General features: G+C 44.3%; 1 protein-coding gene across 1 annotated transcript; it reads left to right on the top strand.

The window, feature by feature from the left end:
- The first annotated feature begins 931 nt into the window (after positions 1–931).
- Positions 932–3,792, top strand: BTG1 (BTG anti-proliferation factor 1). Its single transcript, XM_074870729.1, has 2 exons — positions 932–1,338; positions 2,507–3,792. Exons 1-2 carry the CDS (start codon positions 1,191–1,193, stop codon positions 2,869–2,871), a joined length of 513 nt encoding a protein of 170 aa, XP_074726830.1. The 5' UTR covers positions 932–1,190; the 3' UTR covers positions 2,872–3,792.
- The last annotated feature ends 8,435 nt before the right edge of the window (positions 3,793–12,227 follow it).

The following is a 12,227-nucleotide window of genomic DNA, read 5'->3' as shown; positions in this document are numbered from 1 at the left end:
TGGCCCACCAGCTGCCCAGAGGCAGGGGTTCCGCCCCGCGTGGGGCCCTGCCTGGAGACCCCCACGCGAACGTGGGCTAAAGGCCACGGTAAACAACTGCGAGGACAAAGCCGCGCTCGGGGCTCCCGGGGTGCGGGGTAGAGGAGCGGCCGCACTGAGGCTCCGGCAGAAGGGGAAAAGCCACGTCACCTCCGGCGGCTACGGGGGACAAACACACCCGGGCCTCTGCGCCCCCCTGCCCACCCAGCTTAGCGTGGGCAGACGCGGACGAGCCCGCCCCACGCACACACACCGAGCAGCCGCCGGCGCGGCGCCCGGCGCCCCCACGAAGCGCAGACACCAGTTCACCCGCCCGCGCGCTCCCGCGTCCCCTCCCCTCCGCCCCCCGCCGAGCCGGGCGGCCCCGCGCCCGCCCCCGCCGCTGACGTGGCCCTGCTCTCCCCAGATACAGCGCGCCGCCGTGCCCGCGCGCCCGCACTCCTCGCCCGGTTACGCACCCGCGCAGGCAGGCGCGCAGGCACGGGCGCAGGCAGGCGGTCAGTCCGGCCTCCGCGCCGCGCACCCCCACGCCGGTTACGCGAATCGCGGGCGCCGCTCTCCCTCGGGCGGGGCCCGCACCGCACCGGCTGCTTTCCGCGCCACGCGGCGCTGCCGCTGCCCACGCGGCTCCACGGGCGCGAGCCCCCACGCCCCCGCCGCGCGCGCACATACACCGGCGAGGCGCGCGGTCCCCTTGCGCCGAGCTCCGCGCGCCTCCGCGCCCCGGCTCTATTTGTTTACCATCGATTACGTCACCCCCCCTCCGCTCTGCCTGCCGGCCCCACCCCGCCGCCGGCCGTCACGATGGTGTGATCGCTCGATTGGCGGCGGCGCGCCCCCGGCGCCCTGACGCCACTTCCGCCCGTCGGCGGCTATAAGAGTCGGCGGTCGGCGGGCAGCTCCCTTCGCCCCTCGCAGCAGGAGATGCGGGGTGCGCTGCCGCGGCCGCCGCTGCTGCCGCCGCCCCCCTGCCGCAGGAAGAGGAGGCGGAGGCTGCCACCCCCGGGATGTGATCTGGGCTCCACCGCCCGCTCCTCTCCCAGTTAGAGCCGCTCCCGCGCCCCGTCCCGCTCCGCGCTGCTCGCCCCGCGCCCCGTCCCGTCCCAGCGCCGGCCGTCCCGGAGAGCTGGCTGCCGCCCGCCGCCGCCTCCATGCATCCCGCCCTGTACACCCGGGCCAGCATGATACGCGAGATCGCCGCGGCCGTGGGCTTCATCTCCAAGTTCTTGCGGACCAAGGGGCTGATGAACGAGCGGCAGCTGCAGACCTTCAGCCAGAGCCTGCAGGAGCTGCTGGCAGGTGAGGGCGGCGCGGGCGCGGCGGGAGCCGCTCCCCGCCTCCGGCCGGGGGGCCGCCTGCCCGGGCCGGCGGGGCTGCGGGCGGCACCTCCGGCCGCTGCAGCTCCGCGCCCCGCCGGAGAGCCGCGAAGGGGAAGAGCGGCCCCTCCGACGGGCTGGGGCAGGCGCGGGGGGCCAGCGGGGCTCGGCGGCCGTGGCTCGCCCCTTCGGGGGACACCACCCCCCCGCCCCGTGCGAGCCGGCCCCCGGCGGGTGGGGGCGGCAGGAGCGGGCTGTAAACAAAAGGGGCTTGGGTGTCGCGCAGGCAGCCCCCCCCACCCCGGGCTCCGTAGACAAAGCGCTCGGAGCAGCCTGGAGTTGGGCTTAGCTCCAAGGGCTAAAACCGCCCGGTTTCCAGAAGGAAAAATGATCCGAAGTTGTTCTTTTGTCAAGTGAAATTCAGCGGTGGACGATGAGGCTCAGTTCCCCTTTCTTCTGGAAACATCTCATAGCCACCCGACGACCCCGGTTAGGATCATATACCGAGGGTTTCTTCGCTGCCCCGTGGGCTTTGTAAGCCCGAGCCTCTGTCCCGGTGTGCCTCATAGTGGCTACAAGTAGCCTCAGACCGATAGGCTTTTGGGTGGGATAAAACTCCTGAGGTAAGTGAAGTCATTGGTATCTTGCCCTGGAAAACAGGCTGGGAAGAGCGGTGGTGAAATACCGCTTGAGTCAGTCGGTAAATTCTGGCCAGCTCCTTCCCTAGTTATTTTTGGCCGTTCTTAAAACGTGAGGACCTAAGCATGGGTGTGATCTCGAGAGGATGCTGAAAAAGTGGTTTTTTTTTCCTTCTTGGTTTGTGGAGTTTTGAATCCCTTGGCTTTTTTCTGCTGTATATGTAATCACTTCTGTATATTCGTTTCTACAAATGCCAGGAAGTTGCATTTCACTCCGTTCAGATGGCAAACCTTGTTCTTTGTGTATGGTAGCATGAAACAGTAACTTTATACATGAGTACTTCCCAAGGGACACTGCACTTAGGTAAATCATCAACAAAAATAAAGACTATAATGATTTTTCAGGTCACTTGATGCTAAAGTAATAAGCTTTCCAACATGGAGAGCAATGATCACTGCACATCTCTTTGAATGCAGAATTAAGGAGGATAATCTTTTTTTTTTATTTTATAGAACATTATAAACACCACTGGTTCCCAGAAAAGCCATGCAAGGGATCAGGTTACCGATGTATCCGGATCAACCATAAAATGGATCCTCTCATTGGACAGGCAGCACAGCGGATTGGATTGAGCAGTCAGGAACTGTTCCAGCTTCTTCCGAGCGAACTCACTCTATGGGTTGACCCGTATGAAGTGTCCTATCGTATTGGAGAGGATGGCTCAATCTGTGTGCTGTATGAAGCTGCACCAGCAGGAGGTAGCCAAAATAACACCAACATGCAAATGGTAGACAGCAGAATAAGCTGTAAGGAGGAACTTCTCTTGGGCAGAACTAGCCCTTCCAAAAGCTACAATATGATGACTGTATCAGGTTAAGATATAGTCTGTGGATGGATCACCTTAAAATGGATGGATAAATTTGGTTTTTACTTTGGGTGGGCACCTCTGGGGATGGATTATGGAATTTAAACCATGTCACAGCTGTGAAGATCTGGCACACGTTAGAGTCGTATACTTTAAAGTGACAGTGCCATAGTTTGGACAGTACCTTTCAGTGATTTAATAGCCTGTGAGTCAAAATGATTGCAACTTGCTAGGGAGTGAAGAAGATCTAGGAAGGGTCAGTTTCTCCAAGACATCTTACTTAATTTCTACATGAATTTTCAACCCCAATCTGTATTTATAAAGTGATTCTCTGCAGTAGGTCTTGCAGAGTAAATTTGCACTATTACATTTATTAATTGTTAGCATTTTTGGCAGCTCAGTAACAAGACTTATTATGAACACCATAGTACTGGAAATTTTATTTTTCAGACTTTTACCTAGCACTTACAAATATGTATAAATGTACATAAGATAAACTAGTAAGTATGACCTGGGGAAATGGTCAGATCTTTACATTGCCCTCAAAAGTAGCAAGTGATCAGAATCTGCCATGGCAACAGGCTTTAAAAAGACCATATAAAGACACTGTCTGAACTGTGGTGTTAGCACCAGCCAGCTATCTGTACATTTGCTAGCTTGTAGTTTTCTAAGACTGAGTAAACTTCTTATTTTTAGAAAGTGGAGGTCTGGTTTGTAATTTCCTTGTTCTTAATTGGGTAAAAGTCTTTTTCCACAAACCACCATCTATTTTGTGAACTTTGTTAGTCATCTTTTATTTGGTAAATTATGAACTGGTGTAAATTTGTACAGTTCATGTATATTGATTGTGGCAAAGTTGTACAGATTTCTATATTTTGGATGAGAAATTTTTCTTCTCTCTATAATAAATTGTTTCCTATCTTGGCATTTTAATTAATCTCTTGTCGTGATTATATAGGATCAGTTAAACTATTTTTGTCTCACAGTAGAAATAGGTACTATAAAGGCTTAAGAACATCAATAGCACCCTGATGCTAGGGAGCGCTTGGTACAGACATGGATTAATGAAGACCTCATAGAAATGCTTGGGAACTTTAGGGAAACACAATGATGTACATGTCACTTTAAACCTTTTAAAATCAGTCAATGTGGAAATAACTCCAGGGCCAATAATTCAAGGATATGAGGAAAAGGTACAGAAATAACATCCACCAAAGATGACTTGAATAAATCCAGAGGATCAAAGTTTACTTGGCTTCCTGATGAAGGATATAGGAAACCTAAATGTCCATTTTGACCTACTTGCTCACAAGTTCTCAGTTCTTCCCTGATGGAATGATTCCCTGCTCAATAAGAGTTTCTGGGACAAGTGTCCCTTAGCCTTAAGAGCAGGTTAACCACTCTACAGAAAGGTTGCTCGCCTTTTGCTTTCTTCAGATGCAAGACTTTCACTTTAGAAATCATTAAGATGGAATTCAACAAAAGGTATGTAGATCTTTTTTCCCAAACTTAAAAGGTTGGTTGAGGCAAAGTGAGAAGCCCATACTTACATGTGTATTCAAAGTTAATGAATGATGTAGAGATGTGATTCACTTAAGCACCACACTAAATGTCATTTGTATACAGCACAGTGGTTAGTTACACTTGGGAGAAATTCCTTACCCCTTTATTTACACTTGTTAGAAGTGCTGGAGTAAAACTCAAGAACTTTCTGTTCCTTATCTCCTGTGTACTTTGTTCTGTGAGTGTTTAATAAAAGGCCTACCCTACTTGGTCACTTCAGTTATGAGAACTGCTGCTCTTGCTCTGAAGGAAAAGAAAACAATCATTACTTGCCAATTAAACTTGCTAGCTATGGACAGAACGGAGCTTCAGATTTGCCATGCATTGTGGCAGCTCCTGCTCAACAATGCACCTTTACAATGTGGTAGTAATGTGGTGTATCTCCAGTTCAAATCTTTGTCTTCTGGCCTGTAATATAAACTGATTATATATAAGCAAAATGTAAGACTGAACTGTCTAGCTTTTTTTGCCAGTTTCTTTCCCACTGTTTTTTTGAAAGTTCAGCTTTTTCAAATACTATTTTTTTACCATGATCTGCATATGTATGTCAGCATTCAGCACTTTGTATTGCTAGGGCTTCTCCAGTACTATGACTTTCTGGCATAGGCTGGTGGAAGCATAAGTGCTCCTGAAGCAGTATACTTTAAAGAGCTTGCTCAGTATGTGGATCTGGCAATAATAGATCTATTACCAAAGCTTCGGAATGAGCTTGCTGTAAAGTACAGGTGTTACTCGTGTGTAGAGTCAAAGCTTATCTTGATACCTTAAAAATTCCACTACTATTAAGATGAAGCTTTCAAGTTGTTAAGTCTGTAAGCAAAAGATTTATTCAAGCAGTAGGAGTACTCAAAGACATTTCTGTTGCTTTACATGTCCGCAGACAGCATAAGTATATCCAAGTAGAAAGAAAAACATTGAGCTTGGCTTCCTGTAAAGCTATATTAAACTTTCATGAAGCTCACTGCTGACTGAGCTGTGTTTGGTATATCATGGTGCTGCCTGTAATCTTTTCTGCTGCGCAGTGAGAACAGCATCAGAAAGGGTAGCTGTGTAGTTGGTCTTTGACATGAGCTATGCACATTATGAAAGCATTAGCTGTTGGTACTTTCTTTTTGATAAGTTAAGCATAGCCTTGTGAGGCAGCAAGTATTCCATCTGTGAGGCTGGCATGTGACGCTGAACCAAGAATGAGCCTGCTCCCTTAGATGGTTAACATTTTAGTCCTTTTACGGTAGGGTGCTTTCATTCATGGCATAATTTTTTAACTGCAGCTGTAACTAGTAATTGGTACAACCTGTGTCCTCAGAGTTGGGATTTCTTCCAGCTGGAATTTAAATATACTCCAATGTGCACACAATGTGCCCTTGTCTGATTTTGAAAGTACTTAGCATACTGTGGCAGCAGGGCACAGGACAGACTCTGAGAGTCTGTAAGAGGAGGCTGTTGCCAATCCTGTCACTTTTGAATTTCGTTTAAGGTGCCATTATGAAACCAGGAAGGCTTTTATTTTAGTGCAAATATTAGAAGTGAGACAGCAAGATTCAAGACCTGCTTGCCCAGTGCACGTTAGTTAAATTAGTTGGACTACCCTAGTGAAGCACTGAATAATCCTGTTGTTCTGTTGGTGTTCTGAGGGCAGGCGCGGCTGTATGCAGCTTTAATGTTACAGCCCTTCTTAGACTGATGGACCAGTCTGCTAAGACTTGTTGGCCATTCAGGGGATGTCGTTTTAAAGTGTACAATTGCCTTCTAGCTTATGCCAGGTGAGCAAATGTTTCTTTTTCTCACAGCATGTTCCCCCACTGTGCTATGTGTGGTACCAGATCCTATGCCCTTGAGTTTACTTTTGTATTTCATGTTCGGTAACGATGCTCCTCCTATAAAGAGTTGTATTATATGTGTTCTGTAAGAAAATCTGTTCTGTTCTCTTTGCAGTTGTGTGTTTTTTTCCTGCTTATTCTGGAGTTGCACGTCTGGCTTAAGCAGTCATTTGGACCATGATCTTTTTCTTCCTGTAGATCCTAGGGTCGTTCTTAGGTCTGAATAGAGATGTGAGGGCTTTCATTCAATTACTAATAACGCTGATTTTAGTTTTCTGCTTTTCTGTTGGCTCTGCAAAGATCTTCACGTAGATCTGTATGACAGGCCTCATTGTGCCACGGGATTTTCTTATTATTGGTTCATTCTATTGGTCTACATGAGAATGTGGAAATAACCTACATGAGGCACTCTTCAGATGTGAAAATACCATCGCTGGCTTCTACTTTTGTTGTTATCTCGTATTGAATCAATTCATAGGATAAAAAAGTCTCTCCTATTCATCACTAAAAAGAGTCTTCTTGGATCAGAAGATGAAGTTTTGCTGTCTCCTGTCATAGCTAGTGATGACAATTCTGAAGGCTAAATATTATTAAGCCTGTATGCTCTTGACCGCCTTCAATTTAAATGGGCAAAAGAGTAGTTTGAGAGATGATTTAGAAGCAGTAGGACCTTACAAAACAGTTTACTGATGTGCAAACCGTAAAGAATCCAGTTAATGCTCCTGGAGTGGTTGGTTTGTGCTGATGCTTGTAAACATTTCTGTCACCAAATTAAGCAGATGTCTCTGAACATGAACACTAAATCCACATAAGGTGTCCTTCTAATTAACGTTGCTTACTTATGCTGGGAGAATATAATCTCTTGTTATTGTGCAGGTTAGCAATGAATAAAATGAAGGGCATTGCTGCTTTTCTTTTTTGTGTATCTATGTAAAGCTTATTTCTGAATTTCCATAAATCAAGTAGCACTCTACATTTTCCAACGTTTCCTCTACTCGATGCCATAATTTTTAGGGAAAATAGTTTGTATTGGCAGAAGCTGCCACTTGACTGAAGAACATTAAAGCTGTTTTTAGTTTAAAGAGTGAAGCATGTATAGACTGGAGATAAATAGCTCTCCTAAAAAGGAATGTATATTTACACATTCTTGGTGTAATAGCAGAGGTTATTTTTACGTGTTTCAGATTTACATTCCAATGTGGCATAAAGTGAACCATTGTGAAGCAGGATGTTAGTTCAGTGGCTTTCAAGGGTTGGTAGAGCAAGCTGGGCTTAGACAGTAAATGCTGTATTAATGGTTAGCAGTGACAATTTCATCAACATAGGAATTGCAGGGTATAATTAACATCAGTTGCTTTGACACTATACTCTTAATGTATGGTTTCAACCTTTCTTTCAGTAGCAGTTGGAGAATGCACTGTGACAAATTATTGCTGATAAAAAGTAGGTCAACAGTAAAATGGCTGACTTACCATAAATCAACAGAACTAAATTATTGTAACTCAGTGTCCAGTGGCATTTTCTTAGTGGCTAAGTCTTTTGTGTCCTTGTGTTTCTCAAGCATGAACCTTGTATACAGCTTTTCCTAACTCCTTATTTCCTAACCATTTGATGTTTTTGCCTAAACAAGAACACTTCCTCCCAGCTGCTGGGAAGAAATCCACACAAGCAGTAACGCTTCATGCATGACAGCAGATATTTGCCCTTGTAGTATTGTGTTTCTGTGACTGCGAAGCTGGCAAGAAAAAATGACTCGCAAGTAAGGAAAACAAGCAAAAAGCTGCCTCCAAGTTTTGAGGTTTTCTTCACTGAAAGTGACCCATGGCAACACACAAGGAAGGGAAATAGGACTGTGATGATACTGGATGAGAAAAATCCCAGGCTGAGGGAACGTTGAGCATGTTTTTGCAGAGGGAAGCGTTTTTACCTTGTGATTTCTGTGATCAGCTGCTCGGCGTCTCATCACGGCTTGCAACAACCTTTTAAAGTTTTCTTGAGAGGTGTAGCTTTATTTGATGCTTTTACTTCTTGGATGTCAGGAAGTGGCCTCTAGCTTTGCAGTTTCTCTGGGACATCATAAAATCCAACGTGATTGTTTTATGTGCTGATTATATAACTGAATAAAATGATAAATGAATCTGTTAGCATTGTAAGGATGCAAGGAAGGAGAATTTCAGGGTTCTTGGAGCAGCCTTGAATACCTGCAAGGAGCAGCAGTGTCTGAAATGCCCAACGACACGGGCAGGGCTGAGGATGCTGCCCAGGTTGGCTTTCAGACAGTAATGCTTACCTAAAGGACTATAACATGGAGCTAAGGCTTGAGTACAGCTGCTAACTCAAGATCAGCTTAAAGACAGATTTCTAGTACCAATAGTATCATCTGCTGACTAATGATACTTCCAACAGTGTGCCCTTGCTGTTTGATGTTCTATAAAATTAAATTATTATTGCTTTTTGTAAACTAAGAACATGTAATAATTGATATCTCTGGAGTTCTGCTGGCCACAGGTTAATTAACGAGTTTCTTGTACTTTAAAAAGAATATTGAAATACAACATTCCTTCCATGCATTGAAGTTTAAACTGAGTTTTATTTGTATATACACAGGGGCACATATGTAAACTTCTTGTGTAAATATATATTCACACACACATTTTATTATTAGTCTTTTTCAGTGGGTCATCCTGAAGTCCCTGCTTGCTGTGATTTAATTCACAGGTCAATGCAGGTGTTCTGTAGATTGTAAATTCACATAGATGGGGGAAAATTATCCTCCTTATTCACTTTTTATGCCTTAATACATTGGTATTAACAGGAGCATGTATTCCTATTTTTCTCTTTCAATTTTCTGAATGTGAACTTGCAGCTTGACTCAATTTGCTACTCAGTTGAGCAGATTTTCAAGATATTCTGTAGAATTTTAAAGCAAATTGTAGTATTTGCAACATTTTAATCAATTTAATACCAGGCTGAAATGAAATAAAGCTAGAATACTTTTAGAATCTTAATTTTATATTCATGCTAATACTTTGTGATGCAGGAGAGAGATTTCTCTGTTTTCTGGTAAGCAGTTGTCTGAACAATCAGCAAAAGGTCGATTTCAGTTGAGCCTAGCACCCTTTCCCTAGATGGGTGCACCAGAACAGTTGCTGGTGTCTAGTAACATTCAAGTTCTATGGTGTGTAAATTAGAAATTTGTTGGTGTGAAAGGCTCTATATCATAACTGTAAAATAAAATCAAGCTGCCTGTGTGGTATGCCTAATGCTATAAATTTATACTATGTTATTAACCGACCTTTACAATTCCACCTCTAAATTTAGCTTGTATTATAATAATCTCTTTTTTAACCCCTGCTTGCTTGCTTCCTTTGTCATTCACAGCCTATTGTCTTAACTCCCCAGCTTGCAGTCAGTGTAAAGTCATTCTGTTTGTAGACTTCAGATCAGTGGGGAAAAAATAAGGCAGTGGAAATAGCAGTATCAGTCTGAATCATGATGACATTAAAGCAAATGATAAATTTAGTTCTGTGTTTGTAAAAGACCTGTTTCTGTGTGATGAAGGTAGAAGACTCTAAATTTTGATTATATTTATACTTTATTTGTTATCTGGATTTAACATGGGTGAAGCTTTTGTAATATAACTGAGAAAAAACATGTTGCAAATATGTAAGTACTTTTCAGAAGGACAGCTGAACAAATATATCTGCTTGATTGTTTATCCAAATGTTCCTGTGACTATCTTCAAAGCCTGTTACTTGCAGAATTGACAAGACCTGCATCATGAACAGCAGAACACTGACTCTGAATACCGAAAGTGATAGTTTCCGCAATTATTCAGTAGAAAAATATGTGCACGTCATTCAAATTTTGAAATCACTATTTGTAGAGTTTACTGAAGTTGAAGTTAATTCAAAGCCAAGCTGTTATGTGTTCAAAATGTCTCCTGAATTATCAAACTGATGTAACCCAATGACTAATTCTGCAGTACAGATATGTTGATTTCCTTTCCTTGCCCCTTTTGGTACACCCCTTTATCTACAGAGGCATCCCTTTGTAAGCAGTTTACAATCAATAAAAGGAAGACTGGAGTTCCAATGTGATCTGCACTTTTAAAATCTAAGACCCCAAGCCTTTGCACATTCCTAATTTTACCGTTATGAGTACCATGATGCCTTTTGACTTACTCATGTGAATACATCATATGCCCTTCAGTATTTTAGGAGATCAGCTATGTGTCCAAAGCTTTCTCATAGCAGAAATGTGGTTTTTATTATTTCCATAGGCAGTGGAAGGCACAGTAAAATCTTTATTATTGACTGAAAAGAAACTTTCCTCTTTATTACTGTAGAACAGAGATAGTGAATAGGCTGGAAAGAGAATGCTGCACACCTACTGCATCATGATCTCATTCTCAACATGATTGCCTTGGTGCTTGCCAGTTCCAATGTTCATGAGTCACACTCCAGTATGTGATTTGCTTAAAAGCAATAAATGTCAGCACTTTTATTTACAATCTGTCTTTGAAGATTTGGAAGTCATAACTTCAACACATTTTTTCTACGACTGTGAAGGCTAGGAACTAGCTTTACCTTTTTCTTTTAAATGAAAGATGACAGCTTTGACTGATGTATTGCTAGGTCTGACCTAACTGCAGTGGGTTAAGATGTGTTAACTATCCAAACCCACTCCTTCCTCCACTTTGCCAGAAATTACCATCCTGGTAGGTGGGACGGCAGAAATGGCTCTTGCTCAAAAATTAGCTGAAGTTGTTAGGGTTGGTAGATTTGTGTCACATCAGACCGCAATGCCCAAGACACGGTGGAAGCCTCGTGCTGCTGTCACATCTGCTGGGGAGCTGGCAGCCTCTGGCAGACGGCTGCGAGTGTTGGAGACGTGGTGAGCTCAGCGCTTCTATGTGTGAGCCCTGCAGACTGCTGTTGTCACCTGGCTGCAAGAACTGGGGTGTGTGAAGCAAGCACACTCCTGCTGAAATTTTGAGAAGGGGTTATGTATGATCTGTGAGGAGGAGAGTGGAGAGAGCAAAAGACCAGACAAATAATCCATATGGTGCGTCAGTGAGAAAGAACTGAATGTAATTCCAGCCTAATAATGACTCATAGTTCCATTGTTTATAGGTCTTGAGAGTCTCTGATCACATGGGCTGTAATGTACACATTTATATGCTGTCCTTGAGAACAAACGAAGGAATTTACAGGGGGGGAAAAACCCAACAAGCTTTTAATTTTAGCTTACCTCTGTCTTGTGTATATTTGAAAATTTCCATTTATTCTAGATCTCATTGCCCTGGGCTCTTGTGCTAATAAACCTGGCAAATTTTGCTTGTGAACTAAGTGTCCTTGCTAGAAACCTTACAAGCCTTGTATAGCTGCTTTTAAGACACCTACAGGAATGGGGCACTGCACTGCAGCATTCATGTTACCTGCTTGTTAGCACAGCAGCGGTACTTTGCGAAACTGACTTTCCACATTCACAATTCAGTGGATAATCCTATCCTTCATCTTCATGGTCCTTAAATTTGGTATGTGTTTGACTGCATCCACAGTTAGTATATACTGCTCAAGTCCAAGATAAATGGCAGTGCTGGAATGAGGTTCTCAAGTGATTATTTTCTCCACAGCCTACTTTCCAGATGTAACTGTAAGCAGTGTGGATCCAGCCTGGGCTGCAGATAACATAAGGTTAGCAGCCAGGGGAGCTGCAGTGATATAAATTTTATATAAATTGCAAAAAGGCCTTTTTGGCTAATGATTGCTAAAGAAAGAACCCTTTTCAGTGGAAATTGTTCAGGGAGAGGTAACTGTGGTTGGTTGGCTGTTCCCGTGGTGGGTCTGCACACTGCCTTACCTTCTCGAGAATGGTCACGTTACTTAAAATGTTTTAACAGTTCAGTTACTTATATGCTGTATGTACATAGAGGTACATCCATGCAAATATAGAAGAACCTAAATTATAGCTATGAAAGAA

Source organism: Strix uralensis, chromosome 5 (genome assembly GCF_047716275.1).
Source record: "Strix uralensis isolate ZFMK-TIS-50842 chromosome 5, bStrUra1, whole genome shotgun sequence".
In the NCBI taxonomy this organism is placed as follows: Eukaryota; Metazoa; Chordata; class Aves; order Strigiformes; family Strigidae; genus Strix; species Strix uralensis.
Note: the sequence above shows the minus strand (reverse complement) of the source record. Positions and strands in the feature narration are given on the sequence as shown.

Excerpts from the sequence above, each read along its gene's own strand:
- BTG1 (XM_074870729.1), top strand. The coding sequence starts at position 1,191 with ATGCATCCCGCCCTGTACACCCGGGCCAGCATGATACGCGAGATCGCC. Across the intron at positions 1,339-2,506 it reads CCTGCAGGAGCTGCTGGCAG|AACATTATAAACACCACTGG; the intron begins GTGAGGGCGGCG and ends TTTATTTTATAG.